The sequence below is a fragment of the Phocoena phocoena genome, chromosome 19 (assembly GCF_963924675.1).
Source record: "Phocoena phocoena chromosome 19, mPhoPho1.1, whole genome shotgun sequence".
NCBI classification, from domain to species: domain Eukaryota; kingdom Metazoa; phylum Chordata; class Mammalia; order Artiodactyla; family Phocoenidae; genus Phocoena; species Phocoena phocoena.
Window position 1 is genome coordinate 29,728,853 of NC_089237.1, and position 22,534 is coordinate 29,751,386.

Here is a 22,534-nt window from a genome sequence, read left to right on the forward strand (position 1 = left end):
GCATTGCTTCGGTGTGAATGATCACTGAGTGAACAAATTATGTTTAAACAAACATTAAAATAATAACTTAGATCACTTTCTCACAAAGCCTCAGCAAGCCTTTGATGGGGAACGAAGTACTGGAACCACAGCAGTTTTATCTGTAAACACTTAACTTCTTTCTGCATCATTTCATCTGCCCGTTGGATGTTGCGCTTCTTACTGGCACAGTGTTCCAACAAAGGAGTATGGTTGTCATGAAGATGCAGTGTGACACTATACCACCACGCTGACATTGTAGTACCACTATAAATGTGGTCAGAATCAGACTCAGTGTTGACACTGACATTGCTGACATTGTCCTTGGAAAAGGTGTTAACTTTCGAGGATCCTCCTAGTTAAATTAAATGCAACAGTAACTTTGTATTAATTCAAGGACAATGGATGGCACTTTTAGGTAAAGAAAAGTTATATACATGTATTTCCACCATCCTTTTCAGTACAGACCGAAATGGGATTAATAGCCCCAGTGTTTGGTGCTGTAATGTTGCTTAACCTCAGATATCCCTCAAAAGTACACATCCAGAAAGTGAACAAAGGAAACCTTTAAATTAGGGTCTGATTCCCTTTGAAACTCACAGTGAATGTACAAGGAGTTTGTATTGACTTCAGTTAGTGACTTGAAAAGTCTGTTTCCCTAACCAGTACTACACTTCCTTTTTTATATTTATTATTTCCTATTCTAACAAAACTTGAGCAAGCAAACGAGTTGATGCAGATCATGTTAAACTGTAAAAGGGATACTGCCATCTTAAAGGCTGAATGTAGAACTTCCACCATCACCAAATTACACAATGAATAAAAGTACAAGACACGTAATTCAGACTGTACCTCAGCATTAACGGTTAATAGATATTATACACTTTTATATCTGTCTAATATTTTTACAATCACCAGATACACCATCATTAAATACAAGTTACAGAAATGTGTAGACACCATTAGTAAGAGGGGGGACTTATTGCTTACGTCAGCAAGCAGCAGATGAGGGCACAGGATTTGAACTGAAGGGAACTACTTTCTATCACCAGTGGCATTAAGAGATAACACTGCATTTCACAAAGCACTGCTTTTTATCTAGTTTATAGAACCAAGAGCAGTATATATCAGACCAATAACCACTACTTTAATATGTATTATAGAATTTTAAAGGACCTACCTTACAAGTGGTACCTACCTATTCTATAAATATGCATGTCGTGAACAAATGAATAGTAGTTGCTATTTTTCACAATATTGGCTTATAACGTGACCACACTAGAACTACTTTGCTTTATTTTCTAGAGGGCTACTGGTATCAGAAATGGAGTTAACACTGCTTATGTAGTTACACCTACAAAATTCAGACCCTTAAAGATGTGGTCTCTTAGTCCCAATTTCATCCAACCATTTTTCCCCACTGAAAAAACCTGTCATTTGTACCTTATTTCCTTTCACCTTCTTTATTCTGATCAAAATCATTAGCAATAGACAACTATAGAAAAATCTTAAAAAAAATTTTAACTTAGCTTAGTGCTTTGGGCTATAATATATACCAGTGTTCTGCTGCCTCTGTTTTCTTGCTTCCTTAGATGATAATTTGATTTGAAACTGACACTGCACCTGATGGGTTGTTAAGATCTAGGCTTCCAAAAATGACAGATGTGAGTGAGGTCCATGTATGGGGGTACAGCATCAGGATGGTGAAAAGATTCTGGTACTACGGTTGGAGCCATGGGCGCTCCCTCTTTTTCAGCCATGTGTCACAAGACTTGAGAAGAAATGACTTCAAAATAAGGGAAAACGAATACTGAAAATCTCTACTTACATCCAAACTTTAAAAAGTAAAACCTGTAGATTATCAATCTGTTGCTAAAGTGAATCTGTTTTTATGTGTTGGACATAGCTACACTGGCACCCCAAAATACGCTGCAGTCCTCTGTTTTTAAGATCCAGGAATCTTAGTCCTCCATTATGAGTCTGGGGAACATAAAGTAATTAGTGTGTTAGTATTCTGTTAAAACAGGATTGCTCAGTGCACGTTTCCCAGCAAGAGCATTTAGCACCTCCCAACAGTATGAGGGAGTGAGCCCTGCAGCAGGCAGCTCCAGTGCATCGGCGTGGCTGCTCCGTGCTCGACTGGGGGAGGGTAAAATGTCACGTGGAGACACTCGTGATTCTCAAAGAATCAGGCTGCCTCACTGAATGAATCTGATTATTAGTTTATCTGCCGCCTCTATAGTTGCAGATACGGTTCTGACTTGAAACTGTAGAAATGACAAAAAGCAGACAATTTCAGAGTATCAAATGTAAATAAATATTGAAAAGAGAAACGTGTACTATTTGGTCTGACGCTGCAGGACTCAAATTTACAACTAAACAGACCTCAGCTGCAGTAATCTGCATTCTCCGTTGCACTTGGCCTGTGGGCTCACTCTAGGCAGTACTTTCAGCCTCTTCCACACCAATTATTTCATTCCCTTGGGGGAAACAATTTTCGAGAAGTTAAAACTAATATTTTTCATTCTCCAACACCACTTTTTATTTGATCGTAGTACATACCTTTGCTGTCTGAACTTTTTTTTAAAAAAAAAAAAGGCAGAAAAAAATAGAAATACTATTTGATTTTCTTTTAAAATGGCAACTTGATTGTAGTATATCTGTACCTGAAATCATCTCCATTAAAGAAGTTTTACTCCTGAGATGAAGGTACAGTGAAAAACACATTAGCATCATAGGTTCAAACCAATTGACAGCAGTCTTCTAAAAAATAATAATAATTCTGTCAAAAGCACCGTAACAGGTTATGAAACTCCCAAATAGCTACAGCCCTAGGAAATACTTTTTAATTCAAAAAATTTTCATTGTTGGTCTTCTATGTTACAGGAAAAAATTAGTGAATCTGTTTGACTATATACCACCTCACAAGTCTGAGAATATGACATTTTTACACTAGTTTTCTACTTTCATTGTTACCAGTTAAAACCCATGTGGCTTTTAGCCTTTTACCTACCAAAAAAGGGGAGGGGCTTTCCCTTATAGTCCCCAGTCTTTTGAGGAACATTCCCCAACTAGCTCTAATTCTGCATTAAGTTTTCCAGAGATATATTAGGCACATCAGAACAGATTTCACCTGCCGTGAGATTTCAACACTGCATCTCCTGACTGAAATAACCAACTTGCAAGCTTCCACTAGTGACGTGAAAGGGTCACGGGGTGGGGGTGGTACGTAGGTACAGAGACACGTCACTGGGACCAGGTGTATAATTTTGCTAGTGAAACCGCCAGTACTTTTTTATTAGATTGAAAACACTGTAGTGAGTTTCCTAGAGATCTATTTACATTTAAGAGTTGAGCCATCCATGGCTCATCATAATGAAGCACACAATATTTCAGAAATATCTACCTTGTTTCTACTCTGATAGTGATGTCTTTATTGGGGGAGAGCTAGCTAGCCTACTTTAAAGAGAAAGTTATTTATTATATTTTAAAAACTCCAGGGAAGAGCTGGGTATGGAATAGCATTACTCTTTTTAAGCTTCCCCATCATGTTTTCACTGTACCCTTTCCAACTGTTTTGTCTCCATGGCAGAGAACTTCTTAACATCCTATTTCTCTTCCCACTTCGAATAAGTGAGGACAGGCTAGTGCCTGTTTTGTGGGAAGGCTCTCGAACAGAGAGAAAAGAATAAAACTTTGGATTAAATCTGAATCCGTGCCGCCTCTTTGAGTAGTGGTAGTGTAAACGATACAGTCTAGAAACTCTCTTTCCCAGGAATTTGAACTGTTCATTTTCCAACCTAGAACAAACAGGAGACAAGCTCCCCATTCTGCATATCTGCTGCCCTGTTGAACCCAAATTAAAAGAAGAGGGAAACTCTCCAGCACCACTCCGTTCAGGCAATGATGATTGACCTGATTTTTTCTCCATTATTAGCTCATTAACAAAATTTGCTTTCTTTGGTGCACCAGGACCAAACATCTCAACTGATGGCAAGCACTGGGCACTGTGAGGTTTGCGTGCTTCTATTTGTGTGAGATCTAGGTAGCCTGGGTCTGCCAGCACGTTGATTTGGGACCCTGGGCTCAGGCTGGTTCTATCAGTGAATGAGTCCACACGCCCATCATAGCCTAGATCGGCCGGTGCTGAGCACTGGTGCTGAGGCCAAAGGCGTTTGCACTCTCCATGATTCTCCTTATCATCCCCACCATCTTCTTGCCCTCCTTGAAAAGAGTTCTCTGTCCAATCTGATTCCTCACTAACGTTTACAGCTTTGTTCATGTCCCTCAGGAATACCACAATGACAGTGATGTTATCGCTTGACCCAGCATCACGAGCTGATGCTACTAGTTTGTGGGCAACCATGCTGCTGTCTCCATTGTTCTCCTTCAAGTGATCAGACACAACCTTCACTGCCTCATCAGGGTTCACGGTGTCGTAGAAGCCATCACAGGCCAGAATGAGGTAGTCTTCAGTTCCATCCAAAACAGTAGAGGCAGAATCTGCATCCCCGCAGATATATGGCTTATGTTCCGCATCTCCTGTGGGAATTAGAAAATAGGTCAGATTTTGGTTTATCTTGCATGTAAAAACGTTTATGGCCAGCTCAAATGGCCTAAGCAGAGAAGGGTCCTCTGTTGAGGGAACAGTATCAGCAAAGACACGGAGGTAACTGTTAGGGAGTAATTTGTACTTGAATATTGGGTGCTTGGAATGGCAACAGACTGGAGACCTGGGGCCCCAACTAAGCTAGGTTTCTGTCACCAGATTACTGAGATAATTCATCATCTACAGAGCATTTTGGAACTTTCAGATCCAGAGCACTTCCAGATCCCTCGCTTGTTTATATTCGTTGTTTTCCTTTAGTACTTGGAGAGAGCCTTAGCAAACAGGTCCTTTGCCTGTTGGGTAACCAAATAACATTACTACAAGGGATACTCATTTACTTCTTTACATAAAAAACATGGAGTATTGAGCAATAGTTCCTAGTTTAGAGTATCATAATTCATTGGCAAACAGTAGTTTAAAAAAATTTTTTTTTACAAAATGCTTTATCATTCTTAAAGTGGCAGCATATAGCTTAGTGGTTAACAATGCAAGGCCTGGAGTCAGACTGCCTGCATCCGGATCTTAGCACTTGTTACTTACAAACCCTCTTCAATTACTGTCCATTTTATTGTACTAAAACTGAACTATCTGATTAGGGGAAGACAAAATGAAGTTACATATACTTACTTAAACGATGTGGCCATATTGTCACTGTTTCTGATATCTGTTATAGGTTCTCTCCTACCCAAGTAAAGTTCTCTCCAATATTTCACATCCCTGTTTAATCCTCAAATAGGCCCAAAAAGCTCAATGGGAACCCTATGGATTAACTCTGCTAGAACCACTGTGGGCCACATACCCTATCGAGCAGGCTGCATGACGGGACACCCTGAACAACAGATACTTACTTAGTATTTAATTACCTGGGTTAGTTTATCTACAAAGTAAGAAACTAGTCTTTTTCACAGACTAAGGTAGCCAGAACCATCTTCCTCAAGTATGGTTTTGATTTCGTCAACTTCACTGCTATACTATGGCACCTCCCAATACCCTGTTAAAGCTAATTAAAACTTCCAGTCAGGCTTCCCTGGTGGCGCAGTGGTTGAGAGTCCGCCTGCCGATGCAGGGGACACGGGTTCGTGCCCCGGTCCGGGAAGATCCCACATGCCGCGGAGAGGCTGGGCCCATGAGCCATGGCCGCTGAGCCTGCGCGTCCGGAGCCTGTGCTCCGCAACGGGAGAGGCCACAACGGTGAGAGACCCGCGTACCGCAAAAAAAAACCCAAAAAACAAAAACAAAACTTCCAGTCACTGGGGATTCAGTGTCCTCCACCAATCCACTTTACTAAATTTCCCCATTCCCTACTCCACCTGACTGTATTATTATCATCATTATTTTCTGAATTCCAACTCTAAAAATAAATGTGTTCTGAGTCATACTGTTCCCAAAAATCTTAGTGCTTCAATTAAAAGGCTACTGCAACTGTTAGGTTGGAACAGAACATACAAAGATCTGCACAGAGAAAGTGCTGCCAAAATTCTGGCTTTTCACCTGATCTACTGTTGGATGTCAAATTCATGACATTCTGCTTCCAAATTTGGTGGGAGGGCATGATTATCCATTTCACTGTAAAAATGGCAACATCCTTTTGTCTAAAACTTTCTCTCTCCATATGCTAGATAACATGCCTCTTGTCAACTTTGGATCATAAATCTGAAGGGCTCATGGGGAGAAACAGTTGAAAAGTGTTTTATTTTTAAAGTGTTAAGTGTTATTTACTTTCTAAGCAGAGCTGAACTCTGCTCAGGAGTCGTTTTTCTTTTTTTTTAAATTAATTAATTAATTAATTTATATATGGCTGTGTTGGGTCTTCATTGCTGTGCCCTGGCTTCCTCTAGTTGCAGCGAGCGGGGGCTACTCTTTGTCGCGGTGCATGGGCTTCTCATTGCGGTGGCTTCTCTTGTTGCGGAGCACAGGCTCTAGGCGTGTGGGCTTCAGTAGTTGTGGCACGTGGGCTCAGTAGTTGCGGATCACGGGCCCTAGAGCGCAGGCTCAGTAGTTGTGGCGCACGGGCTTAGTTGCTCCGCGGCATGTGGGATCTTCCCGGACCAGGGCTCAAACCCGTGTCCCCTGCACTGGCAGGGAGATTTTTAACCACTGCGCCACCAGGGAAGTCCCAGGAGTCCCTTTTCTTGTCCTTATTTAGCCCCTATTTTATTCCATGAGCTTTCCAAATCTTTCTCACATTCTTCAACTCTTTCCAATTAAGTTACTGGATTTTGGTAGATGGCCTAATTTCCTACTTCAAAGAAAATTAAGTTTATCAGGCCCGAATTCCCTCAATTCCTCCCTCCGACTTAAAAAAAAATCTTTAATGATTCACCTATATCCACAACCATTTTCTATTTTCAAAATTCTATGACTTGACCTCTGCAGCATTTGACCCTGTTGACTACATACTCCTAGAAACCCCCTTCCCCAGCATCTGTGATACCCCATTTCTATGTCTCTGATCCCTTCCTGATTTTCTTCACTGGCTCCTTCACTTAAAATCACCAAAAATCATTGTGTGCTAAGACTGTGCCAGGCAGGGTTCTAAGTGTGGTGTGTGTATTATGCCATTTAATACAGAAACTCTATGAGTTAGATACTGTTACTATCCCTGCTTTACAAAGGGACAAACAGATACAGAGAAGTGCGGTAAATTTCTCAAGACCCGCAGCTGGTAAAGTGGCAGAGCCAAGATACAAACCCAGAGAGCATGACTTCATGTTATTCTACAAGTAATGAGTCTCATCCTTGGTCTCTCTTCACACTAAATATTCCTGGGCAATGTCATCCATTCCTGTAGTTTCAACTAAAAATACACACACACACACACACAGACACACACACACACACATATATCACTTCACAGGTTGCTAATATTGCCAAAATGGGATGAATTCCCATATCTCTATCTCTAACTCAGAACTCTGCTCAGGTCCAGATCTGTATTTCCAATTGCATATAAATTATCTCTTCCAAGACATCCCACAGGCACCTAGAATATAAAATATGTCCAAAATGAACTCATTATCTGCCCTCCTCCCCACTCCCAAACTGCTGCTGCTGCTTTATTACAAATGTTTTATCGTCTTCTCAGTCACACAAGTCCGAAACCTGGAAGTTAACTTTCCTCTTCCCCCACAAACTGTCGTTTCTGTCTCAGCAATTTATACCCTCCTCTGTATCCCTTTTTTAGCTGTCCTATCTCTGAAACAAGTTGTATCAACAGCCTCCTGAATGACCTCTCATCTAGGCTTTCTACTCTAGTTCGTCTTCCATAATTATTACAAATATTTATAAATACAAACCTGACCACGTGGGCCCTCGTCTTATTCACCTGATGAAGTCCAGACACTTAGCCTGGCATTTAAGCCCCTTTGTACTCTGGTGCCAACACCTACCTCTTCCCACTCCCACCCTCTGCCCCAGCCTCCTGCACTTGTCACTGTTCCTAAAACAAGACATGCCCTTTGAGATGCCCATGTGTTTGTATTTGCCATACCTGGGATGTCCTTCTCTGCATACTATCCTCCATGTCCACTTCAGAAGTCACTTCCTCTATGAAGTCAGCCTGGTTTTCTCTTAGACTGTCACTTATTCAAGGACATTCTTTCCCTGCTTTTCCCCCTTGTGTCATATTTTTAGAAGCAAGAAATGATAAGTATCCTCTAGTATAAAGTTGGTTCTATAACAAGCATTAAAGTTACTTCTAAATACTCGGACAAGTTAGATCAGGAGAAGAGGTCTTTGGTTGGAGTTGTCAAAAATAATTCTATTTGAGGGTGTGTTTTAGAAATCAGAAATTTCTCCCTTTTGGTCTTATTCCAGAGTTCCTAATAACTCCCTCAGTCTAAGGTAAAGCCAGCTCTCAGTTTTTCAAGAGGTACTGCAGAATCTTTGAGCTTCCTCCTTCTCTCTCAGCCTCTGCTGCTCCCATTTGGGCCACTTCACAGCTTGCCAGCACCTTCCCAAAGAGTAGGAGGGAAATCACATCAGTGGTGAAACTGAAATCAGTCCTTTGAGATTTTGTTAACGTTCCTGGAATATTTTGGTAATGATAAGCAAAATTTGGGGATTAGACCTCAATTCCATTTGTCCATGTTATCCCTATGTCAAACTACTTCATTTATTTAGGAGGCAGTGACTGAGAACTGCAGTTTATATGCATATATGCATACCACCCATATAGACACACGCACATTGATCTGTTCTTTTTAAAAAAACATAAAGTGGAGCTGAGCCATGAAGCCTAAAGCAACAGACCCAGGTGCAAAAGTGAAACAGAAACAGTACTATAGCCCAATTCTTTGAACTACACCTTCACATTCTGTCCAAACAGCTTAGCTGTTTACTCTCTCAATTTTAGACAAAGAGTTTTATCGACTTCCCCTTCTTTTAAAGAATTTAGGTCCAGGGAAGAGATTCGCTGAAACCCCAGGGTTATCTGACAAATTACTATATTCCACATATAGTAAAATTAGTTTTCTAATTTTAATATAGTAAAAATTGTTTTCATCTAAAAAGCACATTGTGTTATTTTAGAATTCACCGAAAAAATTAAAGATATAAGCAAGGTAAAATATGGGGGGGAAGCTTCTATTTTATGGAAAGTACTGATTTAAGCTAAGTATGACCCAAAATGGAATGAAAATCACTGTGGTTTTAAGCAGATTTGTATGCTAAAGATTAAAGGCTTCCATTAAAAAAAGAAACTTGTAAGAGAACATTTCTTAATATAGTTCTTTTAAGAATGGAATTTATATAAATGAGTAGGTTAAATAATTAATTACAAGAAGCATTATCCAAACGTTATTTTAAACAGTAATAAGCACTCTGAAAATCTGTTATTTTCTCAGGTTCCCTTGTTGTATCAGATTAATATAAGACAGTGTTCTGGTAAAGGAAGTTTGGAGAAACAAAAATTAATCGGTTTTTCCTACCAATAGCTCTGGAGACCGACAGACTTCCATTCACCCTCCAGGCACCAAACCAGACTACACAACCTCCAAGGGCCTCAATTCGCTGCTTTTCATCCTGTACAGTAATGTAATAGAAAGAAGCAAATAACTGGATTCAGGATTTATTCATCTACCTTAACAGTAAACAACAGATATAATACTCATCAGCTTCCTGGAAAGGGTTCTCTTTATTTTTCCTTTGGAAGGTGGGCACGGTTACTGAGATAATGGTGATAATTATAAGTGAAAATCCGTGACTAGAAGACTGCCTTTGTGGCACGTGCCCTAACAGAACAGACCATACTTACCTCTCTGTCCGGTTTGTGTGGCTTCATTAGTTCAACAGCTTGGCCCTTTCTCACAAGCATAACCTGGGAATCACCTACCCAGGCCACATGTAGCATGTTGCCTCTGATAAAAGTCACCACTCCTGTGGTCCCGCATCTTAAGCTCTGAAAGTAATTTAAATAAGAGTCACTAAAAATAAGGAGACAGCAAATTCTCACTGAGAAGCAATTTATAGGTAATACAGACTTTTCAGTTGGAAGCTAGACTGCTAATAACTCGATTTCACAAATAGCAATTCCCATTTCTCAATGCATTCTTATGTGCTTGTATGTATTTATATGTGCACACACACACACAGATCCATTTTATCTGTGATATGCAAGGCAGAGACAATTATCAATTCCATTTTATACACAGGTACTGTGGCAGGTTATGTGACTTGCCCAAGATCAGGTAACTGATTAGAACAGAACTGAAATTCTGTCCTCCTAGTCCAGTGCTAAGCCACTATATCAATCCTTAGAGTAAAGATTTCCATACTCTGGTCTCTGTTTTGTTCAGGGGGGGAGTCCTGGCTTCACAAAATAACATACAAAGCATCTGGTGTGTACACAACAAATGCTTCCATACTCTGGATATTAAAACAGGAGCCAAGAGATTACATACATTCCCTGGAGTGCTAAGTTGCTTGTACCTTTAAAAAACAAAAATAAAATCTCCTGCAATAATTTTAGGGACCTTTGCTTTCGGAACATTGCATAAAAAAACAAACAGCCTGGAATTTCATCACAATAGCTCAGTACCACTGTACTTAATGTACTTGATACTACTGTCCTAAAATGACATCTCCATTTGACATGAGTCACTACCAAACGAGCATGACTTTCTGTTACTAAGGACTTGGCCTAAATTAGAACCAATGCGTCAAGATGGTAGAAGGCCCCTTGTATCCAATAAGAAAACAACTTCTCATTTTCCCTATATAGGGAAAGTTTGTTATAAATCCTCACCCACCAATAAAATGTCTTCCCACACAGAATGTTCAAAACCTCAGCCCCCTGGAACACACGATAAAGACACTTCAGTACATGTGCCCCTGAGAGAACAGGAGGCAGGGCTGCTACACAACAGGAATAGCTGCTTTCTCCCCAGCAGTTAGCAGCACATGGAAGCACAAGGAGAAAAGTAACTGCTGAGACAAACCTAAATTATTCACGAGAACTGTTGGCAAGACCAAGAGACACTAGGATCATTGGCAAAGCAAACGAGGTGAACACGGTCAGGAAAAAAAGCCATGATTTTGAGGACACAGAGTTTAAAAGGGATAGGACGGAGGATGAAGAAGACAAGGTGATTCTCTTAGTTTCACGTTCATGATTTACAGATCACCTCTCAGGGGCCAGGTCTTGTCCTCAGTCAGAGTGATGGCAGCCGGCAGCTCCAAGACGGGCAGAACCAAGCAATGCCGGCCCTCCAGAGACTGGCAAAGTCTGAGGTCAGCAACTGTATTTTGTTTTCTAGCCCCGCCTCTATTTGCAGACCACAGTGGTTACTACTGTTGGATCTGCATATTAATCTAAACCTGGGGTGCAGGTGGGGAGATAGAGAATATCGCCCTTGCTTAACACCAAGTAGTTCTGAATTACTGCTTCATTAATTCCAAACCCCACTGTTGATGTGTAGCATAACTATGACATCAGAGAAAAGGATTCAGTGATTACCCTGTTCTCTCCAAGCCCACTTCAAAGAGTTAATAACGTTTAAGTCATAGGGCAGGAGTCTTATTTTCTGTGTGTATACAATTCTGCAATTACTTTTTAAAATTAAAAGTTATTCTCTTTCTGTTAGTCCCTAGTTGGAAATGAAGATAGAGTCCTGTAGTTAATTGTGTACCAATGCCCAGAATGATAATAGATTAAAATTTTTACTTTTAGATCTTAATTTAGAGCCCCTGTCATTCATTCAGAGTAAAACCTCAGGTCTGATTAACCGTAAGAAATTAGGACATGAGCTCTGACCTTTCTTCCTGTTAAGAGAAAATCAGTTCAAGGATCATCTAAGGATTTACTCTCTCCAAGCAAAACTTTCTTCAAGAGATACACAGCAAAACACTGCCGACCCATTTAGAACCAGCTGTATCGAGAAATCCCAGCTTCTGTTTCTCTTTTATAGACCACTGTTTTAATCACCATATCCAGATTTTGTCAGCGAAAGTCTGCTTAGAGAGATGGTCCCGGTGTGAACCTGACAGGCAATGGTGAATAAGATAAAAGTCACCTGCCAAATCCAGCAGTGGACTGGCTTTCTAGAAAATTATATCTTGGCAGTTTCTATACAGTACATCATAGCACCCCACTAAATCTATTCCTAAAGAGAGAGTCAGAAATACAACAATCCAATACTGTGTGTCAAGAACATAGTTTGGAAGAGAGCTTGAAATAATGTCTACCACAAGAGAAAATCCAAAATAGCCTTTTAACCACAGAACAAGTAGATCTCAGCTAATGCATCATGGCTGGAATTTATGTGGAAACGGCATACCTCCCTGGCTGCTTTCTGTACAAACCGCTCGTCAGTGACCCGGAAGGCCCGGCACAGGGCCTCAGCAGGATCATGGGGGAACATCTCCTGGCGTACTAAGTTAACATGCAGGTGAATGGAGGCATAAATGGCAGCGTCCACTCCCCCATGGCCATCAAACACTGCAAAGTAAGCTTGTTCTTCCTGGTCCTGTCAATAGGAACACAGAAACAGTTAAAGGAGTTAGGTATAGCATGACTCAAATGAGCCAGTCCCCCGCACTGCTGCCCATCCTCCTCCACTGCTTTGTCACCCAGATAATGAGACTAAATGTTTCCCTTTCCTGACGTGCCTGATCAAATGCTAAAATACCTGCAACATTAGGGCATCTGTGTTTACACACCAGAACACTGGAACACATCATGCCCAATTAGCTCAGGCTGAAGCGCCCTCTCTCACTGTGAAAGCTGTTGTCTTGTACCATGGAAACCACCTACATACATTGGCTTCAAAGTTGCTGTTATAAGTTGTGGGGAGGGGGAGAAAGAGAAGATATGAGGAGGAATTAAAGCAAAGGCTGTTCTGGATTGAGGATTTTTGTCAAAAGGAAAGTACTTTAATAAAATTAGAAACTGAGAACAATAGGAAATAACTGGCCTTCCAAGCACGAGGCCAATTATGTTAGATCATTTAAAATACGATCTAAGAGAGAAAATGAAAGCATACACATACTTCTAAACTATAATATCGCCTTCATAAATCATTCATGGTCACATTGTATTCTCACCATAAATAACACAGTCTCGGGCTTCCCTGGTGGCGCAGTGGTTGAGAGCCCACCTGCTGATGCAGGGGACGCGGGTTCGTGCCCCGGTCCGGGAAGATCCCACATGCCGCGGAGCAGCTAGGCCCGTGAGCCATAGCCTCTGAGCCTGTGCGTCCGGAGCCTGTGCTCCGCAACGGGAGAGGCCCGTGTACCGCAAAAAAAAAAAAAAAAACACACACAGTCTCTAAATTGGTTACCCAAACTTGAACCACATCAGATGTTTATATGTCTTTACCTAATCCCCTAATTCAAGATGTAGCTTCACATTTCCTAGCTCACCCTCTGCTTGAAGCCCTATGGCAACTGCCAGAAGAGAGTCTTCCAAACCTGTGATTTGTCTTGACAACGGAAGCCTAATCACAAGAGTACCTTTAACTCATTAAGTACTTAGTTTTTTCTTTCTCTTCAACTCAAGTGTTTAAATCTCAGCTCTAGCTCACTTAGGAGATCTGTAACTCACTGAACTCTCACTGAGTTCTGGGTCCCTTTTAGGCAACACTACGTAATAATTTTCATTTGGAAGCTTTGACTTCTTCCTTGGGCTCTTGGAGAGTTCAGCTGAGTCCAGGCCCTGTCATTCAAAGTGAATAAAATATACAAAGTAAAGCATATAATTTTCTTGTGCTTGTTTTTTCATCTATTAGATAGGGATGAGTTGGTATCTCATGGGGATTTGGAAGGACTACTAAAATATACTAAAACAACAGGTATATTTGTGCTTTGAAAAAGTTCTTTTGAAACGAACTATTACATTTACAAAAGTACCAAATATAAATGTCCATAGAGTAACGATACAACCTAATATTATGAAATCTATATCTAATACAGATTATTACAACTAGTTAATTTAGCAATATAATCAAACCATCTATAATGCCACTGAAGATGACACTGATAAACAGCTCTTTAGAAAAACACTCTTTGACATGTAGAATTTCTACCTTGTACTAAAGAAGTACTCATTTTTCGACAAGGGGGTAATATCCAAATTATATTAAAACATATATAATATGTTAAAAACATATTAAATATATAAAATATAAATATATTTATATATATATAAATAGTTCATACAAGTCAATATCAAAAAAACCCAATCAAAAAAAATGGGGAGAAGACCTGAACAGACACTTTTCCAAAGAAGATACACAGATGACTAACAGGCATATGAAAAGACGCTCAACATCGCTAATTAACAGAGAGATGCAAATCAAAAGAACAAAGAGATATCACCTCACACCTATCTGAATGGCCATCATCAGGAAGAACACAAATAACAAATGTTGGAGAGAATGTAGAGAAAAGGGAACCTCCTACACTGTTGATGGGAATGTAAATTGATGCAGCCACTGTGGAAAACAATATGGATGTTCCTCAAAAAACTAAAAATAGAACTACTGTATGATCCAGCAATTCCACTCCTGGGTATATATCCAGAAAAAACAAAAACACTAATTCAAAAAGTTCAGTGTTCATAGCAGCACTATTTACAATTGCCAAGATAAGGAAACAACACAAGTGTCCATCAATAGATGAGTGGGTAAAGAAGATGTGAAATAGATATATATTATTCAGCCATAAAAAAGAAATTCTGCCATTTGCAGCAACACAGATAGACCTAGAGAATATTATGCTTAGTGAAATAAGTCAAACAGGGAAAGACAAATACTGTATGATATCGCTTATATGTAGAATCTAAAAAATAAACCAAACAAATGTATATAATAAAACAGAAGCAGACTCACAGATATAGAAGACAAACTAGTGGTTACCAGTGGGGAGTGGGAAGAGGGGAGGGGTGAGACAAGGATATAGGATTCGAAGATATAAACTACTATGTATAAAATAAATAAGCAACAAGGATATATTATATAGTACAGGCAACTATAGCCATTATTCTTCTAATAACTTTTAATGGAATATAATCTGTAAAAATACTGAATCATTATGCTGTACACTTGAAACATATAATGTAAATCAACTATACTTCAATTTTTAAAAAAGGGATAAAGAGATGTGGTGTCTATGTATACACATACACACACACACAAAATGGAATGGTACTCAGCCGTAAAAAGGAATGTAATTTTGCTATTTGCAACAACATGGATAGACTTGGAGGGCATTAGGTTTAGTGAAACAAGTCAGACAGAGAAAGACAAATACTGTATGTTATCACTTGTATGTGCAATCTAAATAAAAGAAATGAACAAAATGGAAACAGGCTCACAGACACAGAGAACAAACTAGTGGTTACCAAGAGGGTAGGGAAGTGGGGGCAGTGTAAGGGTAGGGATTAAGAGACACAAATGACTATGTATAAAATAAATAAGCTACAAGGATACAGTACAGCACAGGGAATACAGCCAATACTTTATAATAACTTTAAATGGACTATAAGCTGTAAAAAAGGATACAGTATAGCACAGGGAATATAGCCAATACTTTATAATAACTTTAAATGGACTATAAGCTATAAAAAAGGATACAGTATAGCACAGGGAATATAGCCAATACTTTATAATAACTTTAAATGGACTATAATCTATAAAAATTTTGAATCACTATATTGTACACCTGAAACTAATTGTATATCAAAATACCTCGATAAAAAATTCTTATTTAAAGTAAATAGCAGTAAATTTTTTTTAATGTACTCATTTTTAAACAGCTCAATTGGCAGGATAAGGGTAAAATTGCACGTCCAAGCAGTTTTTTTGGTTTTGGGGTTTTTTTGAATTTTATTTATTTTTCTATACAGCAGGTTCTTATTAGTTATCCATTTTATACAGATTAGTGTATATATGTCAATCCCAATCTCCCAGTTCATCCAAGCAGTTTTTAGATGATGAGTGGGCTGATATGGGATCATCACAAAGAGGAAGAGGGCAATAACAGCTTTATGTGGGCATGAGAATGTAACTTTAAACAATACGAGATTGGTGAGGAGATTCCTAAACAATGTAACATCAGAAGAAACAAAGGAGCCAAGTGGATCTCTTAAAAAAATACCGATGTCTTCCCTGTTATAAAGATAATGTATGTCTATGGAAGCAACTTAAATGTCCATCGACAGATGAATGAATAAAGAAGATGTGGTGTGTGTGTGTGAGTGTGTGAGTGTGAGTGTGTGAGTGTGTGTGAGTGCGTGTGTGAGTGTGAGTGTGTGTGAGAGTGTGCGTGTGTGAGTGTGCGTGTGTGAGTGTGTGTGTGAGTGTGTGTGTGTATGTAATGGAATATTACTCAGCCATAAAAAAAAAGAATGAAATAATGCCATTTGCAGCGACATAGATGGGCCTAGAGATTATCGTACTAAGTAAGTCAGACAGAAAGACAAATACCATATATCACTTATATGTAGAATCTAAAATGACACAAATGAACTTATTTATGAAACAGAAACAGACTCACAGACATAGAAAACAAACTTATGGTTACCAAAGGGGAAAGTGGGTGGGGAGAAATAAACTAGGAGGTTGGGACTAGCATATACAAACTAAAATACATAAAACTGATAAACAACAAGGTCCTACTGTTGAGCACAGGGAACTATATTCAATACCCTATAATAAGGCATAATGGAAAAGAATGTGAAAAAGAATATATATATGTATTCTTCAGAATATATATATATATATAAAATAACTGAATCACCTTGCTGTACACCAGAAACTAACACAACACTGTAAATCAACGATACTTCAGTTTTTAAAATAAGATAATGTATGTTTACTTGGACTAATAAGAAGTGTACAGAAGGAAATAAATATCTCTAATCCCACCATCCACAGATAACCAGTCTTTTTTCTATAAATATAAATTTTTAATAAAATAAAATTAGAATCATAATGTACATAAAATTTTATATCCTGCTTTTTGTTATTTGCCTCATCATTAGCATTTCCCCCAAGTCATTAAGTATTTAAATGGATAAGTACTATACATCTTACGAGCATATCATAGTAATCATTTCCTATATATGACTTAGATCCTATATATGACTTATGATCTAAGTCAATTTTTTATTATTGACTATGTTGTGTAAAACATTTATGTCAAACAAAACATGTAAGAATTTCCTGCATTTCTTTTACCTTATAAAAGTAAAAGTGAAATTATCGGGTTTCCCTGGTGGCGCAGTGGTTAAGAATCCACCTGCCAATGCAGGGGACACGGGTTTGCGCCCTGGGCCAGGAAGATCCCACTTGCCACAGAGCAACTAAGCCCATGCACCATGACTACTGAGCCTGCGCTCTAGAGCCCGCGAGCCACAACTACTGAAGCCTGTGCGCCTAGAGCCTGTGCTCCACAAGAGAAGCCACCGCCATGAGACGCCTGCACACCACAACGAAGAGTAGCCCCCGCTCGCTGCAACTGGAGAAAGCCCGCACGCAGCAATGAAGACCCAATGCAGCCAAAATTAAATACATAAAATATTTTTTTTAAGTGAAATTATCAAATCAAAGGGTGTGAGGGGCTTCCCTGGTGGTGCAGTGGTTAAGAATCCGCCTGCCAATGCAGGGGACACGGGTTTGAGCCCTGGTCCGGGAAGATCCCACATGCCGTGGAGCAGCTAAGCCCATGCGCCACAACTACTGAAGCCTGTGCGCCTAGAGCCTGTGCTCCGCAACAAGAGAAGCCACCGCCATGAGAAGCCCGCGAAGCCGGCAAACCAAAACGAAGAGTAGCCCCCGCTCGCCGCAACTAGAGAAAGCACATGCGCAGCCAAAGATAAATAAAAAAATTTAAAAAGGGTGTGCAAATTTATAAGGGTCTAAATATGTGTTCCCAAATTGCCCTCAAGGTCTGTTTCACTACAGCAAAGTGCTCCTTTCTGAGTGAGGCCTTTGAGTTGATTTTTGAGGCAAAATGAAAACCAACCAGGTCAACAAACGGCCATGATGACCTCAAACCTGAGTATAATCTTCAAGTGGGTGCAGTGGTTTAAGGGCTGTTTATCACAGTACAGCCTTTAGGGGTTACATTTGCATGGGTGTGGTATCAGCTGATCTTTCTTGTAACGTGAGCACCAATTACCAGCCCACCATCACTGCTTATCAGACCTTGACAGTCAGCTAAAATTTAAAGTTAGCTGCTAAATGAAGGAAACAGTGTGCTTTGTATAAATCACTACATTGTAATTTTTAAGTTATGGACTTGAGTGAGGAAAAGCGGCAAGTGACAGGCATAGGAAACAAACCTACATCTGTTTGCATTAACATAATAGAAAAAAAAGAGGAAGATAAGAAAATGGTTATTAAATTGACAAGGCTCATATGATCCAATCTGTCAGTCACAGAGATTCATGAAATGTAATTCCAGCTACTTTCCTATCTCAGAAACCAAGATTTTAAAAGTAAAATCACATGAGATCAGAAAACTGTCTTAGTCTTAAATTTATTCCTTTATGTTTGTGTTTTGTGTTGCTTCAGAAACATAGTAATGTGGGAACTTAATAGACAACGTTTGATTATACTATAGAAATAGGTTCCTTTTAAAAACAGCTTTATTGAGATATAACAGCTTTCTTTTTTGTTTATATGTTTATAGAATGTCTCTGGAAGGTTACACAAGGTCTGGTAACTTTGCTTGCCTCCGTGGAGGGGATATGAAGTGTCTGAGAGACAAGGATAAGAGAGGGATTTTTATTTTCCAATTCTAAACCATGTGAATGCATTACCGATTCAAAATAACGTAAAATAGTTCCTTTCCTTTCAACTAATGGAAGCAAATTTGTGCCACTTTGCCCTTAGTCCTATTCGAACCTATCAGAGATATTACTACAGCATATTAGAAGTTCTCTCGGTAGAAAACAGGCCTGTGATGGTGTTTTGCTTTCCAAATCTCACTGACACTTCAAAAGTGCCCTTTACCTCTAGGTTGAAGAGCATATTAAAGTCAGGAATGCAGACATGTTTGTCCTCCATTTTCCTGCGCATGTTTTTGATGGCATGGATTGATGTCTCATAATAAAGCTGGGGTCTCCTGCGGAGAGGGAAGTCTTTCACCCAGCTGCAGCAAATCTCGTGTAGTTTACTGAAGACAGAACGGGCCAATTTCACTGTCTCAATCTCTGTGAAAGAAACAGAAACCCCCAGTGAAGACCCTTGTAAAACTGCTTTTCACTTGCCTGCTTGGTAAAGACCGAAGTAGGCCACCTTGGTCAAGCTCCTCCTTAACAGAAGAAGTTCCTCCTTCTCAAGAGAAGTGAAATGTTGCTGCTGAAGAGAGAAAAGGACAACCTATCTAGCAGAAAACCATCAGCCAGCAGCTGCCACTAAGATATCCTTGTGTCATGAGGAGAAAACCTCTGAGCAGGGCTGATCTATCTATTCCTAGGCTGGAGTTCTTCCAGCCGGTGAAGTGCTCTGGCAACACCATCTAGTTCAGAGCACTTCTGTTTGGCTGCCAAGGTTATCATCTGGAAACCCAAGCCCCCTGTGCTTAGAAGAATGACTGAAATATGAACAGTGGTCATCCAACTAATTGGAATATGAAAGCCTTATGAACAGAGATCATTCATTTATAAACAACGGGAATAAGAAGAGTTTACTTTGATTACCATTTGTCTTAAGTCTCTCTCTTTCTTCCTGACCTTTTCCTTTACCTCACTCCAGTTCCCTTACTTTTCTTTCCTGTAACTGATTATAATTCAGAACTAAATTATATATTTTTGTTATCTGATGTATTTTCAAATTAAAGTGGTAGGCAATAGCTTAAATAGTTTAACCAAGAGGTTAACAAATGAGTCTAAAAGTTTGGTATTTCTCTAAGGAAAACATGCTTACATTCTGTCTATGTGTATAACCCTAGATAGAAGAAAGGAGATAGCAATCAGACGATTCTTCACCCTAGACTATTAAGTCTACTACTTGACCCATTAAGTGGAGTAGACTAAGCTCACTTCTGAGGCTCCCTTGCATCCCTCAGTGCATGGACAGGTGTGTAAGCCTTTCAAGCAACACTGAATAGTACTGAAGAGACTGTATCTCACATCATCTCCACTCAAGCTGTCCTCTACTCAAATTGCAGCTGTTGAAATAACCAAGGGAAGATTAGGTTATCTCAGGCCAGTATTTTAGAGGGTCCCCCTACATCCCAAGTAAAAAAATTTAGAATTCTCCAAAAAAAATTTTTTTTTTAACTTCACTAAATCAGATATAGCTTGACAGCCTGAGAAAACGTGTGCCAGATTGGCACACATGTTGCACACACAACTCTTCTGATCTAGAGCACAAATCTCAAAGAAGAGAGGTTACGTGTTCTAGAATGGCCTGGGAACTTAGACTCCCATTTCTTTACTCTTTACCCTGCTGTTGCCTTAATCTGTAACTTTGCCTGTTTTCTTACTCAGAACTCTTCTTTCAGTGACTGTACTCAGAAATCTGGTCTCAAGGTTTTTGTTGCTTTTCTTTTGCTCATTAACATAGTACAGGGTGGCAAACCGTGTTTGTGACTTTGTCCCCTTTGACATTTTTATATAACCGAAAGTCAAGGGTACATTTGAAAGAGAAAAGAAGTTCAAAGAGCAAGCACAACCTGAGGAGGTGTGTATAAGAGGGAAAAACTGAGGCCAGTAGACAACCCAACATTTTGTTTTTAGCAACTCCGATCTTTCTGCTTGTTTGTTTAAAGCACCAGTTACCAGAGCCTGTCTCTTTCAGCCAGCAATTACCTATTTGTATCTCTCCAACCCCTCTGGTCTCCGCAACAGCATATCCCCCCAAATCCAGACCCTACATTTGGGTGTGCATTTGACTCCATCACAACGGAAGACTGCAAATCAATAAGTGAATTCAGAAACTTCGAGGGAGCATGGGGTGGGGTGAAACAAATAACTGATATTAACTACCAGGATAGTTCCCAGATCATAATGTAAGACGTTATATCATACTTTGGTTTGATTATTACTGTTTATATTACTCTTAATATATATACCTCTACTGTCCAATCGGGTAGTTTACTAGCTACATGTGGCTATTTAACTTTAAATTAACTAAAATTACATAAAATTTAAAATTCAGTTTTTTGGTCACATTAGCTATATTTCAAGTACTCAGTAACTATATAGGGCCACTGGCTACCACACTGGACAATGCAGGTAGAGAACATTTCCATCATCGTGCTGTCTACTGGACAGCCCTGGTGTAGACAGATTAAATTGATCAAGGGAAGCAATACCAGCTTTCTCTAATATTTAGGGGACCACTAGATCTGTCTTTGTTCACACCATCTATTATAGCTTTTACCACAGTTTTAGACAATGTATAACATTTATTGACTATTTGCTACATTCTATGAATCTGGAACATTTCACAAACAGGCAATACCATTCTCAATGAGTACTGCCTGTGAGTCTATGTGAGTCTATCTGACTCACACCCATGCTCTACTTTTCCCCAATTAGATTGCAGATAGAGACTGTGTCTTCATTGTCCTGGATCAGTCATAGTACAGAACCTAGCAGACAGCAGGAGCTCACAAGATGTTGACTAAATAAATGAATAAGCAAACTTTAATAACCACTAAAATATTAAAATATTTGTATGCTTCTTGGTTGTTAATTCTTCTTCACTGATCTCTCCAACTGTTTCTACCATGACGCCATTCTTTAAAAATTACTATAACTTCATAACGTGCTTTAATATAAGGAGAACTAATTTTCCTATCATTCTTAACTTTAAAAGACGTCACCTGGGTAGTTTGACATGTTTATTCTTCCAGATGAACTAATTATTTTGTCAAAGTTTGAGGGGGAACTGTGTTGCCATTGTGTTTGGGATCATACTGAATTTACAGAGTTATTTGGGGAAAATTGCCTTCTTTTTCATATTAAGTCTTATTTGGGAACAAGTTATACTGTTTCATAAATTTAAATCCTTTTTATGTTGCTCAATAGAGTTTTAACAAAGGTCCTTCTTATTTCTTACTGAATTTATTCCTAGTTATTTTATTTATTTGCTACTCTGAGTCAGAACTTTGTTTTCATGTGTAACCTGCCACCTAGCAAGCATTCCTCTTTCTACCAGGAACATTTCCTTCTCTACTCTCAGTCCATGTGCATCCAGGGGTAAAACGTTTTTCAGGGCTAGCCAATTAGGAACCATATTCCTCTGGCCAGAGTTATTCGTGCAGGAAAAGGGAAATAACCCCAGCTGGGCTGGTTACAGTGAATCCTGTGGTTTATGTAGGAGCAACTGAGTAAAGTCACTCTTACTTTCCTGCTTGTTTTGAACCTGGGCAGATGAACATCTGGTGCTCCTAACAGCCATTTTGCCATCCCACAGAGCCTGAAAATAAAATCAAGATGAAAAAGAGTACAGCTGA

The 22,534-nt window shown here is 39.4% G+C and overlaps 1 protein-coding gene across 1 annotated transcript in view; it reads right to left on the bottom strand.

Moving 5' to 3' along the window:
- Positions 1-3,505: 3,505 nt before the first annotated feature.
- The window catches only part of PPM1E (protein phosphatase, Mg2+/Mn2+ dependent 1E), a 184,151-nt gene continuing 165,122 nt past the window's right edge, over positions 3,506-22,534 (bottom strand). The window contains exons 3-7 of the mRNA XM_065897364.1: positions 19,081-19,280; positions 12,403-12,591; positions 9,882-10,025; positions 9,556-9,649; positions 3,506-4,560 (exon numbers count right to left, since the gene is read on the bottom strand). Coding sequence (XP_065753436.1) covers positions 3,506-4,560; positions 9,556-9,649; positions 9,882-10,025; positions 12,403-12,591; positions 19,081-19,280 — 1,682 coding nt within the window. The remainder of the gene's footprint in view (positions 4,561-9,555; positions 9,650-9,881; positions 10,026-12,402; positions 12,592-19,080; positions 19,281-22,534) is intronic.